Consider the following 24768-nt stretch of genomic DNA (forward strand, 5'->3'; position numbering starts at 1 on the left):
ATATTAATCACCACTACCCAATATATCAGGATTATTGGGTTGCGAAAAACCCGCACCATTTGATAAGTCAAAGTAGTGCATAATTAATACCGTATGCTCAATGCTAACCTATATTGATTAAAAAATAAATATTTATCAAGACCTCATCTTTCAGTAGATAGCATAAAGACATGTCTTGCAGTTAGATACGTTCAGTGCTATACCACACCAATGTCATCTTATTTCAGTAAGACTTAGAAATATATGGACTGACATTGCAACCTTTCACGATAGGTATTCTAAGCCTATATGGGGTGTGAAATTATTCTTTTTCTTTGTTCAGAACTGACCGTGTTACCTTAAAGTGGACGTCGCCCACAACCGGTCTACTAAAACAAAGACTTAGACTTTGTTTGCTTCTTATACATTTAAATGTTTGTAAAACATCTTATAAACACACAAGCAAACACAATATAATAATATATTGATTCTATTCGTGCAAACTGCTTGAATAATATTGAATCGGGTTAAAACTTAAAAGTGGTTTGTAGAGTTTTTCGTATACAAGCAAGATTCTATTCGTGCTCGAAACATGCTTTTCAGTATACCAAACCTAACAAAAATTTATTATTTTTCATAGTGGATTGCATTTATACATATGAAACTGTCGTATAGGATTTCAAAATTGTATCTAAAACTAATATATAAATTTAAATTAATTGCAATGGCACCTAAAACTTATAAATTATTTAAAATTCAATCAAAACTCGTCTTTTATATATGTACTAGTATCACGCCCGTGCGATGCACGGATCATTTTAATTTCTTCATATTTATTTCATTATGCGAAATAAAATTTGTGAAATGATAAACAAAAGAATATTCGACATATTCTTACTTTGGATTATACTTTTTCAATCACAATAACCCCACATGGCCACAAGAGTGCGCTTAAATGCTAACTTTTCTTTAAAATGTCAATACGATCATTTTAAAATTTCAACACTTTTTGTGTTGACATTTAAATATCAGACTTGAAATTAAAAAGCATTTTAATTCTGTGAAAATATGAATTAACCGTTGAGTTATAACTGCAGGAGCAAGTTTACGTTGCAATAATTTAAGATTGCACTGGTGAGACACTTCCTAGTCGAGCTTCATTTCATTGCAATATAGTGACCCTATACACTAAAAACTCAAACCTTAAAACCTAAATCATAAACCCTTAACTTTAAAATATACTCGTCATGCCAAATATCATTAAAATCATCCCTCTGCCCCAGTTAAGAAAATTTTAATATCAGACCAACTATAATTAAATTATTTATATTTTAGTATATCTTCGATAACTCAATAATAACAAATTTATAAAATTGATATGTAATAAACAATCAATTAAAATATAATTAACTAACGATTCTGATAATATTAAAATAATAAAATTTTATAAAAAACATAAAGAAAAAAAATTCAAAATCTATCCTGCTTTCAAATCCAAAAAAATTAAATAGGTATTTCACCTTATATCAAGATGCAGATACAAATGGTTCCTATAAATTACAAAACTTCCCCAAAAAAATACTCCAAATATTTGTAGATATCCCAAAAAATCATTGATTTTATAGTTTGTACATGTTATAATAATGCACCACATAATACATAATGAAAAGGTGGTTACAAAGTAAAGATGGAAAGGATTACAAATTTTGGATTCATACAGCCATTTCATCTCGGCTTTGGAAATACCCGGTCTCTAGAAATTCTAGATGCTCACCAACACTTTGAAATCCAAAGATGGATCTAACCTTCTCAACTACACCGTTATCCTCCATCCATGGTGGAAATTTACGCCTTCTACCCTGACATCCCCCTGCCCGATCACCATACGTCAGATCTTCATTTCTTTCACCTCCATATCAGTTCATCACCATGCCTGCTAGCTTTCTCCTTCAAGCTCCTACTTGAATCGCATGTCGCAACTGTAGGCTCTCCAATCTCCCCCAACTCAAAACCAAACCAACACAAGCTAAATTTATAGAAGATGGGTAGCTTTTTGCATTCTTCTAGTAATAAAAACGACATACATGGCTCATTACATTCTTACATTTAAACTGAAAAAAAATTGTGTTGAAATATAGAATGGATACTTCCCCTTTTATAAACTTTCTCCACAAAGATGAACATTCAATTTATCATCATTTTAATGGATAAAAACTGTAAAGCATTTACTAGTATTTATTTAATTTATTACTAATAATATTGGACTCAAAGAGTCATAAGAAAAATGTTAAGCACTACATATTCCATCAATATTTTCCTTGGAAACGGATCAAAAACTGTAAAGCATTTATTACTATTAATTTAATTCATAACCAATAATAAACGTCATGAGAAGAATGTTCTTTTACTAAGGGTGAGAATCCAAAACTAAAATTTTCGTATATTTTTTTTTATCTCTTGAATTTATCTCACATGCTAATGTTGGTCGATTTACCATTCATTTCTAATTTTACACAATACTGAACTCATTTAGATTAAACAATTGGAATGTTTACTATAACAAAACTACTCCTATAATGATTTTAATATAATATTTAAATAATTATAATGAGAATCATCATCTAGTGATACTTATTATTATATTATTAAATAAGATTCTTCACGTTAAATTAGTTGTGCCACCTGAATAGCTAAATCCTAAACCCTTCTTTCTACCTTAAACAATAATAATTACTGTAGTAACATATGAAGTAACACATAATATGATAACTAATAAAGAATATCTAAAACGATTATATAAATTTAAATTAATTGTAATGGCACCCAAAACTTATAAATATTTCAAATTATACCCAAAACTCCCATTTTATATATGTATAGATAAATAGATTTTAAAACTAATCGAGTAGTGTTGCACGTTTGTTGAGACACTTAACACTTCAAAAAGTTATTGTAATAATGATAATATAGTACTATCATTATTCCTTTTTATCAGCCTATATCATCTTCTTCCTTAAAACACCAAAACCGTTTGTTACTGTTTTCCCAGCAATTTAAAAATTTTCAATTTTCAGCCCTTTTTATCCTTCAATTTCCAAGCATTTAACCTTCAATAGCATTAAATTGGTGAGGGCTGAGCTGAATTTTTTAAGGTTTCGAGAATTTTATAAATAAAAAAAACAAAAAAAAATACTTGGGTAGGGGTTTAAGCCCTTCCTCTCTTTCTACTACTGTGTCCGCCCATGCACACAACCACATACGCACACACGCACACACACAACCCATACTCACACAAACCACATATACACGGACATATAACACATAGTATAAATTTTAAAATTGAAATAATGTTTGTAAAAATTGAAATTTCATTATAATCTTAGAAATTGATATAATTATCCGATTCTGGGTAAGAATCGGTCGGTTCCAGGTAAAACCAGAACCAAATTTTTTGAGACCAATATCAGAATTGGAACTGGTTCTCCGAATCCCGGTTCCTCAATTATCGGCCAGTTATTGTACAATATTCAAATTTCAAAGTAATCTCACTTATAAGTAATAACAAAGACAAGATTAGATATTTTAAAAAAAAATTTATTTAAATATATTATAAATGAGACAATTTTATGAAATACTACTATTATTAGTAGGACATAGGATAGTGGTAGTATTTTTAAGAATCAAAATGCCTACTTTTGCCTCATTTATGAGAAAGAAGCAAAAAAATCCACTTCAAAACGCTAGCAAAGGTGCTAAAAACATAAACACCACGAACTAGAAGCCCACGACTGCAAATAATCCAGCCCCAAATAGCAAAAGATCTGAAGCGATAATAATCTCAAGAATCGGGCGAGAGCGCTTATTTCACTTTTTAATTAATTTGAAAAACCGAATAGCTGTTACACAGTCTTGACCAAAACGACGGAAAAACCCCCACTTCTGCCGCTGCAATTGCAAAAACGCACGAACCACAGCTCTATGACAAGCAACGCAATTTGAAGGGGTGAGGATTTTCGTTTCGATCGATGGCTCAGAAGCTGCAGCAGCAGCTCAAGGAGGTGGGATCGAAGTTGGAGACTCCTCCGGCTTCAAAAGATGCCCTCGTTAAGCTCTTGAAGGTGATAACTTCTTACATGCATTTCGAGTTTTACCGAAAGTCTGCTCTTGTTTTTTTGAATGACGGATTGATTTATGCTTGTTTGGGAGTTGTGTTTCTGGATGCATGCTTGAAATTTGTGTAATTCGCGTTTCGGAGATTACTGGAGTTGATTTAGGGTTCATTTCTGAACTGGTGTGACACTCCTAGTGGTTTCTGAATTTAGTCGAGGTTGTGATGTTGAACTCTGCTAACTCGAATTAGGATATTCACAATTATGCTCACTCTAATTTTTCTTCATTTGCACTACTCACTATTCACAGAATTTTCCTTAGTGCACTATTCATGCTATCATCTCTTTCTTCTCTAATTCTTTCTTACTCCTATTTCATATAATTTGCTAGCATAATTAAATTCAAATGCGGATATAGAAAATAACACGAATTTCATTTAAAACTAAAATTACACAGTTAAATTAAAAAAATCGAATAATTGAAATAAAAATTATAGTAATTGATGAAAATTCTAAGCATGTATCAAAGTGACTTAATACCCCCAAATTTCTTCAATTGAATCCTTTTGGAGTCTGGGCTTCACGATCATGTGTTAACTAACGATGCATATGGCGATCTCGGAATGTCGTGGGCCACAACATTTTTCAGTTGCAATATAATGCTCACATACATAACGATGGGGAACACCTTCTTGTGCCATGTACGCGCCCCGATTGCTTGTTCAGCATCCTTTTCCTTTTGAGCGGACTCTTGTTTTTGGGCAAAAGGGCTCTTTTCGGCTCATTTGGACACAAAATAGTCTTTAAAAACTTCAGCCATTTTGGGTAGATACCATCGGTGAGAGAATAGCCCATACCGCGGATACCTCACCATTCAACACTTTGTTGAAGACATGAGAGTAGTTGAGGATGTTGATGTTGTTGTTGGAGCCGGCTGCCCCAAAGAACGCATGCGCAATCCATAGTCAGTAGTATTGATGGAAATAGTTGTTGACGACTTGGCGGCTGCCTCTAGTACAATGGTTGGATAAGAGTGCCGGTGCCCAATAGTATATGCGCCTCTCCAAGCCGTTCGACAAATTTTCTACTCCCAGTGTTTGAATTTGCTGCTGCCAAGAATGCTAGAAAAGCACGCCGTGCTGTGCCTTCTACATATAGATTAGTTGATAACAGTCAAAAGGTGTCAGTGTCCTGAGCAACATAAGAATCTCGAATGGCGTGGGAGAAGGTCTCGAATTGTAAGAGTTGTCCACATATGGTTATGCTCCCTCCTTCCGCAAAAACTGTTATCATCTTTCCATTTCGGTTCATCAACAAAAATAATCCCATCCAAAAATGGAAAAGTTTCTTTCAAATACTTTACCACTTTTTATCTCTCTTTCATATTTTCCCCACTTTCTCTCCTACTCTCCCTTACTTTACCCACTTTTTCTCTTTCTGTTTTTCACTTTACTAATTTCTCATTAAAACCCTTGCCGTCCACCCATGAGACTATTTTTTGTGGATGGAGGAAGTATAATTGAGCATACCCAGTCATTGTTGGCTGGCTGTTTCTCCAATCAGAAGCCTTATTAATATTTCATGTGGACAGTCAACCAGATTTCATTTTTTAAAAACGATATTTATTGACTTTTGATGAACCATCTGTTTATTCCAATTCCCCAATTTCTATAATTTATATTTTTTCTAGATCAGGGGGTTGAATTTTTTTGATGGGAGTTGTGCTCTCTATGTGCTGCAAAAGTTTTTTCCTTCTCTAGGAACACATCCTGCTAATTGGTACTTTGGAATATCTTATTAAGTTAGCTATAGTACACTGCTAGTTTTCCGCATACTTATATATGCAATTTAATATTATAATTTGGATGCTTTCTCATGCAGCAAGGAGCAATATATCTGTGTGAATTGGATCAGTCACCTCCAAAATCAATGGTGGAGTCCATGCAGCCTCTCCTGAATGCCCTTGTCAAACCAGAACTTCTCAAACATCAAGATCGGGAGGTCAAGCTCTTTGTGGCTGCATGTATCTGTGAGATAACTCGAATCACTGCACCTGAGGCTCCTTATGATGATGATGTCTTAAAGGTACTTTTTATCTCGTAAGACTGTAAGAGTCCATTGGTGGTGGAGAAAACATGTCAGTTAGGTGCTTCAGTTTCAACCTTCAATATACAGGGAGAGTTCTGATTATTTCTGTTTACAGGACATTTTTCAGTTGATTGTGGGTACATTCAGTGGCTTAATTGATGTAAATAGCCCATCATTTGGAAGGAGGGTTCTTATTCTTGAAACACTTGCCAGATATAGATCATGCGTTGTGATGCTGGATCTTGAATGTGATGATCTCATAAATGAAATGTTTGATACTTTCTTTTCAGTTGCCAGGTGTGTTCCATCAGCTTTACTTACTTTTTAGTTGTCACCATCGTTTCTGAATCTCCCTTAATTTGTTGGTTAAGACTAAGGATTAAATTCAAGTTACACAGTTTTGTCATGCAAACTGGATTTCGACTTTTCTTTGAATTATTTCTTTCCGTTATATTCTATTTCGACCTGTAAATGCATCTATTCTCGGTTTCGTATTGGTATCAAAACCCAAGAGAGGATGGATGACTAAAGATGATTCTTAACTTTACATCACTTTTATTGTCTATTTACTAGTTTGTTGATAGAGGCTGTATCAAATGACATGTATTATCTTGATTGATTATGTATGGATATTTTGAACTTGCTGTTTAGTGACTTTGGTCCTGCTTGAAGTGGCCAGCTAGTGAAAATGACAGAACACGTGAACCTTATGATTTGATCATAGTGAAATTGCCAAGAGAACTTTACCCAGATATAGATTTGTAGTGATGATAATATTATAATTAAAAGTTTTATACATAAATAAATTAGCAATAGTAAAGAGTATATGGGGGAAAAGTTTTATATTTTAATCTTTATTACTCCCTCGGTTCGCCATTAGGAGTCCCATTTCTTGGCGGTACGAGTTTTAAGAAATATTAAGAAAATTGGGTGGAGAAAAGCTAGTGGAATATATGTCCTACTTGTATATATTAGTTTCACAAGAAATGTGAGTGGAATGAGTTCGTGGAATGTGAGACCCTATTACCATTTATAGTGTAAATGAACCGGGACTCCTATTCACGGACGGACTAAAATGGAAAAACGGGACTCCTATTCGCGGACGGGGGGAGTATTTCTTAGGAAGATTTGGAGAATAAAATGTCTTCAGCTACTATTAAAACTTTGCTTTTGTATGTAATAATATGTGTATTAATTTCTTGTATTTATAATTTATTAATATTATGTTTATATATATATTACTAGTATTTTAATAGTTTATTTTACAATATCCTTATAATTCATATGTATTGTATTAATATAAAAATGTACTCATATTTACTTCGAATCTATAAATTGATAATCTTGGTTTCGTCTGGATAAAGGCTAGCCTCTCCCGCATATAACAGGGACGTTATGTCGCACTGTCGTTAAATTTCAGCCCCAACTTCTTTAAATTCCTGGTTCCATCACTGGATGCCTCTATCATCCTATGTAATTACTGGTGCTTCTGTTAATCTGGTTGACATGCATACTTGTACTGATGTATTGACTTAGTAACCTTCATTTTTTCATCGCATGCAGAGATGAGCTTCCAGGGAATGTCTTGAGTTCAATGCAAACAATCATGGAGGTAATCTTAGAAGAGAGTGAGGATGTACCAGAAAATCTTTTGGTTACATTACTGACCGTTTTAGGCGATGATAGAAAGGTAAGCATATGTTTCCTCAGCTGACCTCTTTCCGTTTTTTATTTTTATTTTGTTAGTTTCAGCGCCTTTCTGTTATATAGATATTACACTTTGGGTTTTTGCTTTTAGGCGGTAACTGCTGCTGCAAAGAAGATTGCTTTGAATGTGATAGAGAATTGTGCTGTAAAACTGGAGAGTAGCATAAGGCAGTTTCTTGTGTCATCTATGTCAGGAGAAAGTAGATCCCTGATATGTGAGATTGATTACCATGCTGTACTTTATGACATCTATCGCTGTGCTCCTCAAATCTTATCTGGAGTTGTACCTTATCTAACTGGAGAATTACTGGTAATCGTCCTCAGTTTGTTTTATGCATTTTATTGTTTCCTGCATGAATAAGTTTTCTCCAGTTGATTCCAAGCACAAAGTTTCTTTATTTGTTTGTTTAGGTATGTGGACATGACCTAGTGTGTTAGTATTTAGTAGTCAATTGTCATAGACTCATAGTAATTTTTATTTTTATAGAGTTTCTGTTGACAGCCACTCTCTAGTGGAGCTGCTCTCTATCGTCATAGTTATGCTTCATTTATGCCAAGGTCTTTTATATCAGTTCATTCTTGAAATTCATAATTTAATTTAACATAGGATATGTTAGAAAATAGCCAGCTCATCAGTTTTTAAGTTTGATATCAACAGAGTGATCAGCTGGACATTCGCATGAAAGCAGTGAGTTTAGCTGGTGATCTGTTTGCTCTGCCGGGATCTACTATTTCTGAGTTATTCAAGCCTGTCTTTGTGGAGTTTCTCAAAAGATTGACCGATAGAGCAGTGGAGGTCAGAATGTCTGTACTTGAGCATGTTAAGACTTGCCTTTTGGAGAATCCTTTCAGGAGTGAAGCTCATCAAATAATCTGTAAGGAATTCAAGTACAAAATATCCCTCAAATTATTGTGGGTTCTATAGTCTGAATATCTATGGCTTTGTTTAATTTCCAGCTGCTCTTTGTGACCGTTTGTTGGACTATGATGAAAATGTACGCAAAAAAGTTGTTTCTGTGGTTTGTGATGTGGCATGTCATGCCCTCACATCAATTCCAGTTGAAACTATCAAGCTAGTCTCAGAACGCCTACGTGATAAATCTGTACGGACCTAGCTCCCTGTATATAACTATTCCATTGCTCATTCTTGACATCTACTCCCTTAATTCTTAAGATATGTTTCTCCACACATCCAGCTTCTGGTTAAAAGGTATACCATGGAGAGGTTAGCAGAGATACACAGAACATCTTGCATGAAGCAGTCTTGTGGTTCATCAAAGGATGATGAATATGGTTGGGTTGTCAGCAAGATATTGAGAGGCTTCTATGATAAAGATTTCAGGTAACTTGGGCGCTTTTGGTTTCATATGATTAGTTGTGGATGGAATATATACAAAAAACAATCCTGAATAAGGTATATATGTTCATAGTGGTGACAAAAAACAATCCACTATGTAACCACTACGAAGATGATTCTGATGTAAATTTGGATGGAAAGTATACAAAAATCAATCGACTATGATTTAGGCAGTTATTATGTTTATGTTCAAAACTAACGCCACTATGAAGATGATATTGATGTAAATTTGGTTATATATGTATATATTGGTGTCTTAAGGATCTCTATAGTAGCATTCCTAATTTGTGATAAGTAATATACTAATGTTGAAAGGCTTGTTCTCTCTGCAGATCTGATGCAATAGAACCTATCCTGGCCATGTCCTTGTTCCCAGCTGACTTTTCTGTCAGAGACAAGGTTAAAAGATGGGTTATGATCTTTTTGGGGTTTGACAAAGTTGAGGTAACAGCTCTTGAGAAGATATTAGAGCAGAAACAAAGGTTAGTACAAATGCTTGAATCTATGAATGATTTTAAATTTTTTTTACCATGTCAGTGTAGTGTTGCTTCAGCTGGATGATCTTTAGCTACAAATCTGTATTCTTTTTTACTGTAAATTCAGGTTACAACAAGAGATGCAGAAGTACCTTTCCCTTAGACAGCTAACTCAGGTTTTCCTTCAAGGAGTTCTGCGTTTCCTGAATTCTTGGCTAAAGCATGCGTAGTATCTAATGAAAATGCTGGGTCCATGTGCAGGAAGGTGATGGCACTGAGATCCGGAAGAAAGTAATGTATTGCTTCCGAGTTATGTCTCGATGTTTCACTGATCCTGCGAAGGCAGAGGAGAATTTTCACATTCTTGACCAATTAAGAGATTCGAACATTTGGAAAATCTTGAAGCAACTTCTTGATCCCAATACCAGCTCTGCTCAATGCAGTAGCTTGCGGGTGAGTCGATTTATCACACTCATGTTTCTACACTTCTATTTGCCTTATATTCTTCCTTCAGTAATGGAACACAAAATGTTTCTTAACATCATATATGAACTTTGAAAGACTTTGAACCTGATGCAGGGTGATTTGTTAGAAATCCTTGGTCAGAAGCATCGACTATATGGATTCCTTACTACTCTCTCTTTGAAAACCTCTTATCTACTTTTCAACAAAGATCATGTTAGAGAAATTCTTCTGGATGCCCGCATACAGAAAACTTCTGAAAGTTCTGAGATACTTGCGTCCTGCATGACTGTTCTTGTGGTATGGCACTTACTTGGTTCTGTACAAACATTTTGGTGGTTCGTTATATTTTCCTGTTAGGTGTTTAACTATTTTATAGAGTAACCATGGATATTAAATTTATATTTAAGCAGAAGTTGAATCATTGTTGTTGAGCACTGTGAATCATTATAATATTGTATATTGCCTTTTGAAGTATGCTGAAATGGCTGTTATATTGAGCTTGAGCCTGACACTCATGCCAATCACTTTATTGAATCTTCTTGGAAAAACTCACTTTGATTTTCTTAAATGCCCCTTCAGTACAAATGGTATTGCATAAATATATGTTCTTATAATGGGACACATTTTCAGATTCTTGCTCGATTTTATCCTTCACTGCTTGGCGGATTAGAAGAAGATCTGGTACATCTTCTCGAGGATGACAATGAAATACTGAAGGAAGGGACTCTGCATATTCTTGCAAAGGCTGGGAGTACTATCCGAGAACAACTTGGTGTATCGTCAAGGTTAGAGAAATCTCGTGAACCTATGTATTTTCATTTCCTGAATCCTGATCAATTTTTGTACAAACTGTAAAGCTAATTTATTTTGGTACCTTTTCATTTAAATATGATTATTCTGCTTATAGGTCATTAGACCTTATTCTTGAGCGCATATGCATTGAGGGTAGCCGAAGACAGGCTAAATATGCTGTTTATGCCCTGGCATCTATCACAAAAGATGATGGGCTTATGGCACTATCTGTTCTCTATAAGGTTCTGTTCCTTCTTTTTCTTTTACTCTGTCTATAATCTTCTCTTATTCATACATGCTCCTTGGTCCTGCAGTTTTGTCAGTTTTGTTTATCTTTTGTTTCTATCAAATGTGATGATTCAAGTTTTGAATATTTCGTTTTAATAGAGGCTAGTTAATATGCTCGAAGAGAAGTCCCACCTGCCGGCTGTATTACAATCTCTTGGATGCATAGCACAAGCTGCTTTGCCAGTCTATGAAACTAGAGAGATTGAGGTTAAAAAGTTCATCAAGGAAAACATACTGGAGGTCGGACAAGTATGCATCTAGATGGCCAAAGATATGATCCATATTATCTTTTTTTCTTGTTGTATATATTTTTGATGAAACATGCTTCACTTGCAGAAAACAGGAGATGGATCTACTTACTGGGCTGATAGAAGTGGACCCTGCTCTTTAAAGGTCTTCTCATTGGCTCGCTTCGTACCTCCACATGTGTAACAGTCCACTTGGAAAGCCTTTTCAAATTAAATACATTTATGAAATGTCTCTGCAGATTTTTGGGCTTAAAGCTTTGGTCAAGAGCTGTTTATCTGTAAAAGATCCTAATTCCAATCCCCGAATAGATGATGTAATTGGAATTCTTATGAACATACTCATGTTTGGTGAAATTTCGAGGGAGATCGAGTCAAGGTAACTTTGAATTCTGAAAATAACTTTAATGAGTTTAATGCTCCAAACTTCTCCACTGGGACAGGTATTACTTTAGATTTTCTAAGTTGATATAGTGCCCCTTTTTGTGTTGCAGTTTAGTCGATAGGGCACATTTGAAACTTGCTGCATCAAAAGCTGTTCTCCGGCTATTGAAGAAGTGGGAGCACAAAATTCCTGTTAATGTTGTTTACCTTGCATTGAGAAGCTCAGAGGTAGAATCTGACTTGTATTATTGTAAATACAAAGTGGTGCAGTTCTCACTCTCTCAACCATGGATGTAGGATGACTTTCCTGAGGTAAAAAAGTTGCTTCTTCACAAGGTTCACCAATATGTGAGAGACCACATTTTAGATCCAAGGTTTGCTTGCGCCTTCCTGCTGGATATTTCATCTTCACATTCAGATTTTGAAGAGGTGTGTATATATATGTGTGTGTGTGTGTGTTTAGTTATCACTTAATGTGTTTGCTTCAACATTGCTTGTATATTACCTAGCAGAGGAACGTTACAGATGTTTAAGAAATGTATGACCTACCTTATTTCTTTTGCAGAATAAACGCTATTTAAATGAAATCATCCAGATGTGCAGGCAACGGAGGGCATGCCAAATTTCTTTGCAAACTGATTCTAACTCCCCGTCAATCTATCCAGAATATATTCTCCCATATGTGGTCCATTCGCTCGCTCATCATCCTTCATTTCCTAATGTTGATGAATGCAAAGATGTCAAAGCATTTGAACCTATGTACAGGTAATTGAATGATCTACTCAACAATATTTTTTTTATCGGTTAGAGATTGAACAAATATCACACAGCTCGTAATAATTCATTTGAAGTCCTCTTATATTGTCTTTACTGTCATAATAGACACTGAGCGGAACCCTTGCTGAACCAACCCCCATGTTGAATGTGTATCTTAGTTGAATTAAATTTGATAAGCTTTAGCTCTGATGGATAACCTGATGATGTTTCTTCATCACCGTTGTCTGATTTTACATGTGTTTTTTTTCTTTATTACTATTATAATTGGAAATGTGAAGCTGTTTACACAACATAGAAAACTATGAGAGTTTCAAATTTCCATTTTTTCACAGAATTAGAATATTAGTCTCTACTGCTTGTTATTCGTTTCCTGTACCTTGCTGCACATGTTAGGGGGTTAAATAGAAATAGTTCTAAAATTGCTGAGATAACACAACTGTGATGTGTTATCATGATGCTAGCGGGGCTCATTTGTTTAGAAAAGTTGGCTGATTCTTTGTATGCTGTTTTAGTTGCTAACCACTAGATAGGAAATGCATTCTGACAAACTAATGACAATTGTGATTTGGGATTTTGATTCCCATTCATATCAATTTTGAGTTTAACAAGCATATCCCCCCTACCATAAATGGAGAGCTCTCCAACTCAAACAGTAAAGGGTGAAACTAACAAATTGCATGCAAGTGGCTTCATTTCATGGTTCATACAATCTATTTGAAAGGATTGGCACCCATAAGTTCTAGTTGACTGAAATAATTTATGTCGGCTCTAATATATAACTTGACCATGGGAAGTGATTAATCCTCTCTCAGTGAGAAGGATCAATGGAATATGCCAAAAAAATATTAGGAAAGATGTTGAAATTTCTGTTCTCTTTCTTGTGGTTTGCTTGAGAGTGTTTCCATCAAAAACACCTTGGTTTGCACCTAATTGCGGATCTGGAAAATTGGCACATTGCCTTTTTATGCTAAGGCCCAAAACTTAAGCAAAGATGAGCCGAAGCAGCAACATGTGCAAATTTGTAATGATGTCCACTTTAGCTTTTAAGTTGCTAGATGATAGTGCCAGCTCAGTTTTCACCATGATTAATTTTGTTCGTTTGTATGGTCATTGGATGTTAATTACTGATGCTGGGTTTGCTGCTGAAAAAAATGCGATTGAAGTTAGTTAAGTTGTGCCCTAACATCATTTGATTAATACAATACAGTTGGAGACATTTTTAGAACCTTTTATCTGATAATGACGTATCCGTCCATGTCTAACTGATACTTGATTAGATTAATACAATGTGGTTAGTGTATAACTTTTGCGGAAAGAACCATCACCACTGCACTTATATGTTTTAGCATGGTGTGTGGTTAACTTCTTTCTTCATACCTAATTTTGTATAACTTTGTTTACTTCAGGGAGTTGTACTTCTTCCTGCGTATGCTAGTACATGGAGATGCAGATGGAAAATTAGATGTCAGTCTGAGCAAGAATAAGGAAAGCATTGGATTACTGCATTCAATATTTCAATGTATCAAGTGCTCAGAAGATGCCTTAGATATATCTAAATCAAAGGTTTGGTATTAGATATCATTAAATGTAATTTTTTTTCCCGAGTACACAGGATATTCAACTGTTCGAATATTAATGAGGTCTATGATGTTTTAATGACAATATGTTTATTTCAACTCACATGTTGCAGAACTCCTATGCTCTATGTGACCTTGGTGTGTCAATTATTAAACGAGTAACTGAAAACCAAGGTGAACTTCAAGAAAGTACACCTGTGGTCCTGCCTCCTGTGCTGTACAGTACACTTGAGAAGAAAGATGAAAATGGCTTGCTGGTATGCCTAATCAGCTCCTTCATGTAGTATATTTTAGCTGTATTGTTTGATTATATCTTGCAAGTGTGGATTTTTGGTCCTCTTGAATTGGATTATGTGCTATCTGTTCTAAAAGCAAGTCATCTTCAAGTAAAGATATGACACGATTTCTGTCAAAAGTGGTTTGTGTTCTGTGCTATAATTTTAAAATTGAAGTCTGATTACTTCAATGACGTCTATGATAGAAGACTGTACCAAGCTTTGTAGTTGAGTACAATTTTATGTGCTCTAACGATATAGGCAATGAATTTTTCAGTTTCTACACATTCTATTCTCTGCACCTCATGTTCGAGACATGCTGAGCACTGCCGGATCTCTTGTAGATTAGTTCTGATTCTTTAATATAAATTCTCAGTAAAATATGTCGACTTGAACTCCTCCATCCTAGGTTAGGCCTAAATGATGAGAATGTCAATCCATTTTTCTATCATCAGACTCCAGCCAATAAGGGGCTGTGAGTAAGCGGTTTGACTATTTCGACAGTTCCCATATCAGATCTGCCACGTGTCAGACTGTATTGATCTAATCACTAGTATGAAACATGTACGGTACTGGCTAATGAAAGAACAGTGCCGTGTTTGCAACTTGGATATGTCATCAGACGGTCTTGAACTGTCATGCAGTTTGAGATATGTTTTTGTGAACTATTATTGATTTTCCCCCATTGCTTGGGTTGTTTCTCTTGCAGAGATTGAACCCATTTCCATTAATTGTTCAGCAGAAAATAGGTTGGGATCTTATGTGCAAATACTTGTTTTGAAATTTAATATTTTAGCCGTGTCGAAATACTAGGTTATAATCTGCGATGTCTGTGTTCGGTTACACACTTCATTTGATGCTAGGTTGGTGCTGCAATGACATGGGTGGCTGATGAGGGTATGTTAGCCTACTTCGATTCACTGCAACTGGATGTTAAAGAAATTGTAAGATTGTCAACTATACAACCTAGTGTCGTGCGTTTATTTCAAATCCTAACTTGCCAGTTAATTTATGTTTCTTTGTATTCAGGAAAAACCAGTTGATTCGGAGGATGATACTGTGAAGGACAGTGATACAGAGGGCAATGAGATGCCTTTGGGGAAGTTGTTACAACGTCTAAAAGCCAAGGCAGCAAAGACGAGAAAAGAGGTGAAGCATGAGCATGCACAAGCTGAAGTGGAAAAAGAAAATGATTTTAGTATCTTGCAAATGGTGAAGGAAATGAATTCTGGTAATCAAGGTGCAAAAAGAAAGTTCGAGTCAAGTAATGGTCATGGACATGATCGCAAAGCTAGGAGATGTGACCATCTGCCTCAGAAAAGTAAAATTCGTTCGAGTGAACCAACAGATGTTTCTGTACCAAAACATAGGAGATCACCTGTTCAAGCTCAAAAGTCTCTTGGAGCTGTTACTTCTAAAAGTTCTAAGAGACCTAATGTAAATAATGTGAATAATAACATTGACTTTGAAAAATTAAATGAGAACTCTCAAACTAGTTCAGAAGATCAACGTGTGCATGAAAAAACTGAACCTGTAGATTCGGAATTGCTTTCTTTACGTGTTAAGAAACTGATCTCCTCCTCAAAGAAAAAAGGTAAACGTGCTAGCGCAGATCCTCGTATGGCGCTAAAGAACACTCAAGAAGCTAAGGTATCTTTTCAAACTGTAACATGAAACCTTAGTGATCTTTGAAATTAATTGGAGCAGTCATGAGCCTTCTTATTATCTGCAGAAGTCTAAGAAAGTATCAAATACTGATAGCCTGCTCTCTATCAGTTCTTCCACGTTGGGATCTCAAAAGCAGCAAAACCATAGCAATGCTACTGGATTAGAAAAGGTTAGTTTTAACTATGGTGTTCTTTGTGAAATATGAATGTGACCGCTAACTTGCTAATTGGAAAACTCGTATCTTTTTCTTCCCTATGTGTGTGGTCTGAGTTTGTACATGTATGAAGCCATAATAATTCATTAGCATGCTGTAGTACTTAGGTCTATGCTCTATGTTCAGTGCACTGTACAGTCATGCTGCTTTTGCCATACCCTTCCGGTAATTGGGTTTCCATTGCCTTGCATTCACCATTCAAAGCCTTGTAATTGGGTCTATGATATTTCTTCTGAATTTTATGCAAGTCATCGATTTCAATTTTACATTAATGTATTGAGGGTGCTTAAAAATTCTGCTCTGCTAAATCTTAATCCTGCTTTCACTTTCTTTTGTGGTTAGTGCACAACAAAGGAGAAGAAAAATACCATAGGCGACTTAATTGGTTGCAGAATAAAAGTTTGGTGGCCGGTGGATAAGCTGTAAGCTCTTCTGGACTTTCTTTGCCTTGGTCTTTTGGTATAATTATTACCCCACCCCCCCGGTCCATGAAAAATAGTATGTAAACTTTTTTCGCCACTTCTCTCTCTCCACTACTTCACCCACTTTTCTCTTTCTTTCTCCTACTTTACCAATCTGCAATATAATACATGCTGTTCACAAATGAGACTATTTTTCGTGGGAAAGAGGGAGTATTATAATTAGGATAAAAATACTGGAATATAAAATGTTATGCCAATGGAAGGCATCAAATTATACTTCCACTCTGCTGGCTTGAAATGTTGATCCAAGTGACATTGCCATAAAGAGTTACTAGTGCCTTAGCTTCATGACTCTCCCTCAGTTCTATGCCCCATTCCCCCTCACAGAAAGTAAGTTTTGACATGTGAAATTAATTACATTAAATAAGCTTGAATTCGGGAACTGAAATCCCTCAACTCAACTGGCCTATTTAAGTATACTCCATTCCAACCCTATTTAAGTATACTCCATTCCAACTGGTTTAGTCTTTTGGAAATTTTCTTTTGAACTTCTACACTAATATGAGTGATGACTTCCTGACTCAGTAACATATTATTCACTAGAAGGATTTTCATAAGTGAAAACTTAGCACATGTCGTGGTAAATCTCTCAATATTCGTACCAGTTACACATTGCTTGTGTCCTTCCACAGGTACTATGAAGGTGTCGTGAAGTCATTTGATACTGAGAAGAACAAGCATGTGGTATGATGCATTTTGGAGTGTCTTATTTCTTTTGCATTCTTTCTGCAAGACTCTTGATTAGTAATTTGAACTTCGAAGGTATTGTATGACGACGGTGATGTGGAAGTTCTTCGATTAGATAGGGAGCGCTGGGACCTTGTTAAAAGTGGTCTAAAGGCCAAGGTTAACCAACCTTTTATCCTATTGTATGAGCATGTAATGTTCGATCCTGTTAATAAAAAAAATGTGTCTAATGATTCAATTAAATATTTTTGCAGCGTTCTGGTTCATCAAAGGACTTTTCTCCTAAAGGAAGGTAAGTTATCACATCATTTTACCAGCGTGTAATAATTAATTTTATTTTGTAGTTGCATGTTTAGTCAACATTTTCACTGTGTCTATTTTTGTTTGGGGAGCTATATATTGGTCTGTTGAAATCTACATCTGTGAATGGAAGTTTCTGCTGAAATTGAAATGGCAGAGGTCTTTTGTGTGGGTCGTCTTGGAGTTGACATTTTGTTTTTGACCAAAAATATGCCTGGTAGGATAAGATGTGAAAGGCCTGGCAACATAAACAAAGCTTAGAGAAATGTTCGGTCATGGCAAGGCTTTTTTGACCAAAAATATGCCTGGTAGTAGTATAGTATATACTCCCTCCTTACCACAAGAATATGCACTCCTTCCTTTTTAGTCTATGCACTTTCTAGTTTGGAATTTTTTTTCTATAATGAGGTGGGACCCATTCTCCACTAACAATACTTTAGTTACTTTTTCTCTCTACCTCTCTCTTACTTTACTAATTTTACATTAAAACCCTTGCCGAGTCCAAAGTGCATATTCCTTGGGGATGGAGGGAGTAATAAATATGTATGTATACAAAAGAACTATTCATAATTTTTGCATTTTGCAGAGCCTAGAAATTAGTATACCAGAGGTCTTTTGTGTGCGTTGTCTTGGAGTTGACATTTTGTTTTTGACCAAAAATATGCCTGGTAGGGTAAGATGTGAATGGCCTGGCAACATAAACAAAGCTTAGAGAAATGTTTGGTCATGGCAACGCTTTTTTGACCAAAAATATGCCTGGTAGTAGTATAGTATCAGTATATACTCCCTCCGTCCGTGAATAGGAGTCCCGTTTTTCCATTTTAGTCCGTCCGCGAATTGGAGTGCCGGTTCATTTTTACTAAATGGTAATAGGATTCCACTAACTCATTCCACTTACATTTCATTTAAAATTGATATATACAAGTGGGACCCATATTCCATAGTTTCCACCCACTTTTTTCTACATTTCTTAAAACCCGTGCCACCAAGAAATGGGATTTCTAATGGCAGACGGAGGGAGTAATAAATATGTATGTATACAAAAGAATTATTCATAACTTTGTCATTTTGCAGAGCCTAGAAATTAGTATACTTGTTTTGTTATATAGTTAAGAGCTTGGATATATGTGCCACTTCTGGTTTTTCAGAATGACAAGTCGAAAAAATGATCACCATGTGCGAAATGCGTTAAGTAACATTAGAAGTTCGAACAATAAGTGCTTTTCTTTGTTCGTTTAATATTGATAGCTCAATACTGTAGCTTCAGTTACTTGCACTTATTAAAATCCTTGTTGTTAACTGGCATGTGGTTGGTTAACTTCTTCCAACATTTTATTGTAGGTCATCTGGTCTGAGAAAAAAATCAGGAGGTGGCCCAAATCATAACAAAAAATTGGGACGAAAGTGAGTGATTGCTATTTAATGTACTGGGATTTGCTTCTTGCTTTTAGTAAGTAGTTCATCTCATTAATCTACTGGCAGATCCCCATCTCAAGTTAGAAGTAAAAGAACTCAACGGACGACTCCAAAAGGAAGGTCAAAACTCGTGTTGGAGAGTGAGTCATTGGAGGAAAGTTATAAAATACCAGGTGTTGTTTCTCATGAAATTTCCATGAAGTCACCAATTGATAATTCTGGCTCAGGTAAACGATCAATACTATTTTTTGTTAGTGAGAACCAAGAATCTAGTGTGACGATATGTGCCTGTTCCTTTTATGGTTGTTTCCCTTTATCAATTTAAACAAACCCATTTTGGATTTCTAATATTGCAGTAAGTTGTGTTAATGTATTTTTGTCGCTGCAGATAACGAACCAACTGAAACAAGTGTCAAGTCCTTACATACAAGGGTTTCATCTGAAGGAGATGACGACAATAAGCCTCAAGAAGATGTTGAGCTCTTACTGAGTGATGATGAAGAGGCCAAAGAGATAGAAAAAGATTCTGAAGATACTGAGACTGAGAATGTTGGCAGGAATTCTCAAGATTCTCATGGATGGGATGATGAAGCTGTTTCTTCTTCAGATAAGCAGCAGCCAAGTGAGGAGGCCACTGAAGAATCTGGAGAGGAGGCTGATGAAGCAGATTGCACAGGTAGACATGCAAAATCTTCAAAGAAGCTCAACAAGAAGTCCGCTTCTCATTCTGTAGATAAGGATGTCTCTGATGACGAGCCTCTGGTACTCAACTCAGCCAGTTAGAAGTACTATAAGCTAATCTCCGTCTAACATCAAGCTAAGCACTAATCCTTTTTTACTTGTTCCGGAATGCAGGTTTTGTGGAAACAGCGCTGTAAAAGACAATGAGGTCCAGACATTACATATCCGGCTCTCGCACTGTAGTGACTTAGATGCAGCATGTGGGGTTACTTCACAACTTAAATAGCTTTTCCATTGACGAAAACATACACCATTGAACTGCTGACTCGAATAAAGCTTATATGCACCATTGTCCTTGTGTAGATTGTAGCACACCATAGATGTTACATTTAAAGATGTATTCATTAGTTGTCTAGAAATGGATATGCAGTTTGTTGTAGCGTTGAACTCTTCTGCATGTGCAAGAGAAACATATCATGTACAGCTGTAGATCTTACGTGTTTGGTACTTTTTCAACATTGTAGCTCTCTGTTGCTGATGTACATTTCTAAACTGTAGAAGATGAAATGTTTAGTTTGTTATTTTTTGTTTGTATTTTGTTTTTATATTTTTTCCTACTTGGTATTTTTTTTATTGTTTCTTGTCCTCTTTTTTTGTGTGACATTGCATACAACCCGCTTAACTTTTGAAATCTTTTATTCTAGTCCCTCAATTGATGTGAGATGCAGAATGGTCTCTCAACTTTTGATAATTCTATAATGGTCTGCCAATGTCTACTGAATTTGGTAATTCTTGGTACTGTGTGTGGGCTACATTATAGTGATCGGAAACAAGATGTTATCTAATGCTAGAGATTAGTTATCTACTCAATTTGAAATGAATGATATAGGAGAGACTAGACATATAATCAGAAATAATGTTGTATCTATCTTAAGAATCTTATATCATGCTTAGGCGCTTTGGCATGCAATATTTTAAGAAAGAGTTCATATCTATTTGGCATGGAATTACCTAGTCTTAGGATATAGTATGTCCTAAGATGCATAGTGTGATATATGAGATGAAACGAGTTTCATATCCTTCGTCGTTTGAAAATCTTATGTATGCTATGATGATACTAAAGATGAGCTATGTCCTTTAAGTTGTACCGGTTCAGATTTTCAAATTGATATATATTCAAGGAAATCAACCTCTGAATATGTGTTCATCTTGAGAGGTGTAGCAGTGTCATGGAGGAGTATGAAGCAAAAGTACATCGCACACTCCATTATGCGGCTGCTTCATAAGTTGAAGGAAACTGTATGGCTTGGAAGCTACCTAATGGACTTTAACATGATTCCGAGGATGCCAAAGAGTATTAAAATTTATTGTGATAACTCTGGTGTAATGACTAACTCAAGGAAACCACGAGCCCACAATGCTAGCAAACACATTGAGAAGAAGTACCATAAAAATATAATGTGCGGACGAGACATTCAGGTGACCAAGATAGCATCAAATAATAACATGACAAATCCTTTCACAAAGAGCCTATCCGGCAAGACGTTTTACAGTCATGTGGAATATTGGGGAGTTAGATGCATCAAGAACCTAAACTGGCCTTCTATATAAGTGGGACAGTTTGGCAAAAGTGAATACTCGAAAGCATATTTTTTAGTATAAGTGGGAGATTGTTAGGTAGTAGAGGATCTAGGATTCGGAAACGGAGGAGGCGGAATATATAATATTTTCTTGATTTAGTGTGAACGTGACTATTTTTTCGGTGTTCGGGGCGACACCGGAGCAAACGGAGAGGGCGGACATGGTAATTTTACGTCCCGCCCCCTAGATCCGCCGGTGTTCTTAGGGTTATCTATAAAGCATTCCTTGCATTTTGACATGTTTGTATATGTAAACCTTATTTCCATGTATGAAACCAAATATATTTTGTCAAATTGTGTTAAATGCTTCATTTCTGTTGTGTTTTACAAGCATGTATGTGGTTTAAGCAAATGCATATAGGTCTTCTGAATTGTAGACTAAATGATGGTCAGATGATAAATAATGGTATTTCAGTTGGTGTCTTGCAGAAGTAAAACTAAATTTCACAACATATATAGACTTCAATCTATTTTGAAAGGTTGCAGTGTCAGTCTGTGAGTTTCCTAACCCTGTGAGACTAACGACAATTAAGTCATTCTTGCTAATTACTAAAAGTCGAGATCTCAGATTATTTATTAATGAATCTATGTATATAACATTGAGTATACAATAATAATTATGTAGTGCTTTGACTTATCAATTGGTGCATGTCTATGGTGATGAATTTGAAGAAGAAGGAATTTCCACCTGTAGGCATCTATGAGTTGAAGAGTTCTACACATGAGTCCATGAGAGAGCAACACCTCATTGGTAATCCATGGCAGAATCACTCAACCTAAAATCATGGTTACCACAACGTAAAAGAGGAAGATGTTAGATCCTTTAAGGAGAAGTTGATGGATTACTAAGAGAATTTTTGTAATTATTAAGTATAAAAAGTTTCTTGCCAGTTGAGCTTACCAAGGAGTTACAATATCTAAACTAGTGGATCATTGTGTTACAATATTGTAGCCGTAGAAGGATTTATTCCAAACCATGATATACTTCAATGTGTTCCTTCAACTTTTCAATTTAAGTATTGTTGAACGGTAATCATAATTAACATACTACAACCAACCAGCATTAAAGACTTATTAATTAGAGATAATTTATAATTATTAAAACCATATTTTGTTACATAAGTTAGATGAAGTAGCCGAAAATTCGGAGAGAGAATGTCATTTCAAATGAGACCGGAGAAGTTGGTATTCCACAAACCACAACTTCATCTCAATCACCCAACAAAATCTAACTAACACTCTCATTATCCAACATCATATTATCAACCATCTAATTCCATAATTTTTCTTTTGTTAGTTTAGCTCTTAGGAGGAGAAAGCAACTTCACTTTTCCATTTCAATCAAGAAAATCCCCCCCCCCCCCCTACTTATCTATACAATTTATTTCAATCAAGAAAAAGACTCGAGCTTCTATTTGTCCCTCTTCTTTGATCTAGCTTGGGGCTTTCAATTCTTTTGGATTATTATAGTAAGTTGCTTTTTAATTTAATGCAATCCAATTTGATTCTTCAATCTTTTAAATTTGTTATGAATTTTCTTCTCACTGTCATTTCAGAATTTGGGAGAATTGTCCATCGTTAAATATTCCATATTTCATATTTCTTCATTCCGCTATTAAATGTATCACCTCACTTTTACTATTTTTTGGTATATGAATCTCATATTCCATTAATTCATTCCACGCACATTTTATTAGTATGAAACTCGTACAGGTAATTACACTATTCATATCAGTACAAAATGTTTAAAATTTGTATACATAATACTCCGTGTTTCATCTTTTTACATTTTTGCCAATTGTATTTAGAAAATGTCAACCTTTTGCCCACATGACATACAAAATGTTTTAACATTGTTTCATGTGTATATAAAAAAATTGATTATTATTTTATGTTAGGTACAAAATGTTTCATCATTATTTCTTCGTACTATATAAAAAGTTAACAACGTTTAGACATGCATGACGAAATGTCTTAAATTGAATCGCGAAAGAAACCTTTTATATTATTTATGCAAACTTTTTGTACCAATATAAAACAATGATTGAATTTTTTGTATGAATTATGTAATTATCCTATAAAAGTAGGATTCACATTCCACTAACTTTTTTTATATACTACTTTTCTTTATAAAGTCAAATAATTTTTTAAAACTGATCCGATAATAAAACGAGACATTTATTACGGGACTGGGGGAGTAAATGCATGAAATATTTAGTGTGTTGCAGTTGTTAGGAGAAGACAGAATAAAAATGTTCGGATTCACGGTAAAAACAATGCAAAATGGGTTTGGATCACCTCAGTCTCCGAGCACAGTTGCACGAGTGGAATCGTCATCTCCGAAAACCGACGTCGGAGAAATCGACAAACGCGCACCCTTTGAATCGGTAAAAGCTGCCGTTAATTTATTCGGCAAAGTTATCTCGCCCAAAGCAAGGCCCATCACCAAGAAGACTAAAGCAGAAGAGGTGCCACAACTTTACCACTAACCTCAATATATTTTTACTTCATAAGTTTTGCTACTATATTATATAGCCGTTATTTTTAAAAAATATTGTCATATATCTTTGAACTCTACTTAATATTGCTATAAGGATTTTTGAACTTTTTGGGATAAAAATGCCCTTAAACCCTCATATATATATTTTTGTCAAATTTGTTTGCTTTTTTATCCCATCATTCTTCTCTTCTTTATTTTTCAGATTAAATAAGATGAAAAAAACAATTATAGTAATTCCAATAATGACATGTTTTCTTTCTAGGCTGTTTTAAATTAGATGATACATTTCTAGTCTTGGAAATAATAAAGCAATTGATCTATCTAATCAATACACTTAACCACTTTTCTCTATAATAATTAAAATGTGCATATTTTTCTCTCTCTGATTAATATTTACACTCTAATAACTCCTAAAATCATGTGTCGGCCGATAAACGTGTCATCTTAATTAGAATGGATGGAATGTTATGTTATTAATTGGGATGAAAATATAACATATTATATCTATTAGTCTAAATAAAGAAGAGGGAGTTGAGAGGAGAGATGGGAATAAAAATAAAAAATATGATAAAAATAACTCTTAAGGGTTAAAGGGAATTTTAGTCTAAATAGTTTAGAAAATATAAAATTCTTTTCAGCAATATTACATTAAAATTCAGAG

General features: G+C 35.0%; 1 protein-coding gene across 3 annotated transcripts; it reads left to right on the forward strand.

The window, feature by feature from the left end:
- The first annotated feature begins 3772 nt into the window (after nt 1-3772).
- LOC121784511 (sister chromatid cohesion protein PDS5 homolog A-like) lies at nt 3773-20548 on the forward strand. 3 transcript variants are annotated; one of them, XM_042182661.1, is made up of 33 exons: nt 3773-4097; nt 5970-6173; nt 6292-6473; nt 7740-7866; nt 7975-8193; nt 8542-8758; nt 8841-8986; nt 9080-9225; nt 9573-9722; nt 9844-9892; nt 9978-10169; nt 10296-10478; nt 10812-10966; nt 11089-11215; nt 11361-11510; nt 11598-11654; nt 11749-11885; nt 12001-12118; nt 12188-12319; nt 12456-12655; nt 14074-14230; nt 14358-14501; nt 15383-15463; nt 15549-16169; nt 16252-16356; nt 16744-16823; nt 17516-17567; nt 17646-17729; nt 17825-17862; nt 19212-19274; nt 19353-19513; nt 19675-20048; nt 20142-20548. In XM_042182661.1, exons 1-33 carry the CDS (start codon nt 4005-4007, stop codon nt 20172-20174), a joined length of 4977 nt encoding a protein of 1658 aa, XP_042038595.1. In that variant the 5' UTR covers nt 3773-4004; the 3' UTR covers nt 20175-20548. The 3 variants fall into 3 exon arrangements, with proteins under 3 accessions (XP_042038595.1, XP_042038597.1, XP_042038598.1); XM_042182663.1 differs by having other exon boundaries at nt 11361-11501; XM_042182664.1 differs by lacking the exons at nt 3773-4097; nt 5970-6173; nt 6292-6473; nt 7740-7866 and adding an exon at nt 8371-8441 and having other exon boundaries at nt 8179-8193.
- Nucleotides 20549-24768: the final 4220 nt, after the last annotated feature.

This window comes from Salvia splendens, chromosome 21 (assembly GCF_004379255.2).
Source record: "Salvia splendens isolate huo1 chromosome 21, SspV2, whole genome shotgun sequence".
Classification (NCBI taxonomy): domain Eukaryota; kingdom Viridiplantae; phylum Streptophyta; class Magnoliopsida; order Lamiales; family Lamiaceae; genus Salvia; species Salvia splendens.

What these genes read in the sequence shown, in the direction of transcription:
- LOC121784511 (XM_042182661.1), top strand. Translation starts at nt 4,005, where the DNA reads ATGGCTCAGAAGCTGCAGCAGCAGCTCAAGGAGGTGGGATCGAAGTTG. An exon ending in ATGATGATGATGTCTTAAAG is followed by an intron (nt 6,174 to 6,291) that starts GTACTTTTTATC and finishes TTCTGTTTACAG; the next exon opens with GACATTTTTCAGTTGATTGT. An exon ending in TGAAGCTCATCAAATAATCT is followed by an intron (nt 8,759 to 8,840) that starts GTAAGGAATTCA and finishes TTTAATTTCCAG; the next exon opens with CTGCTCTTTGTGACCGTTTG.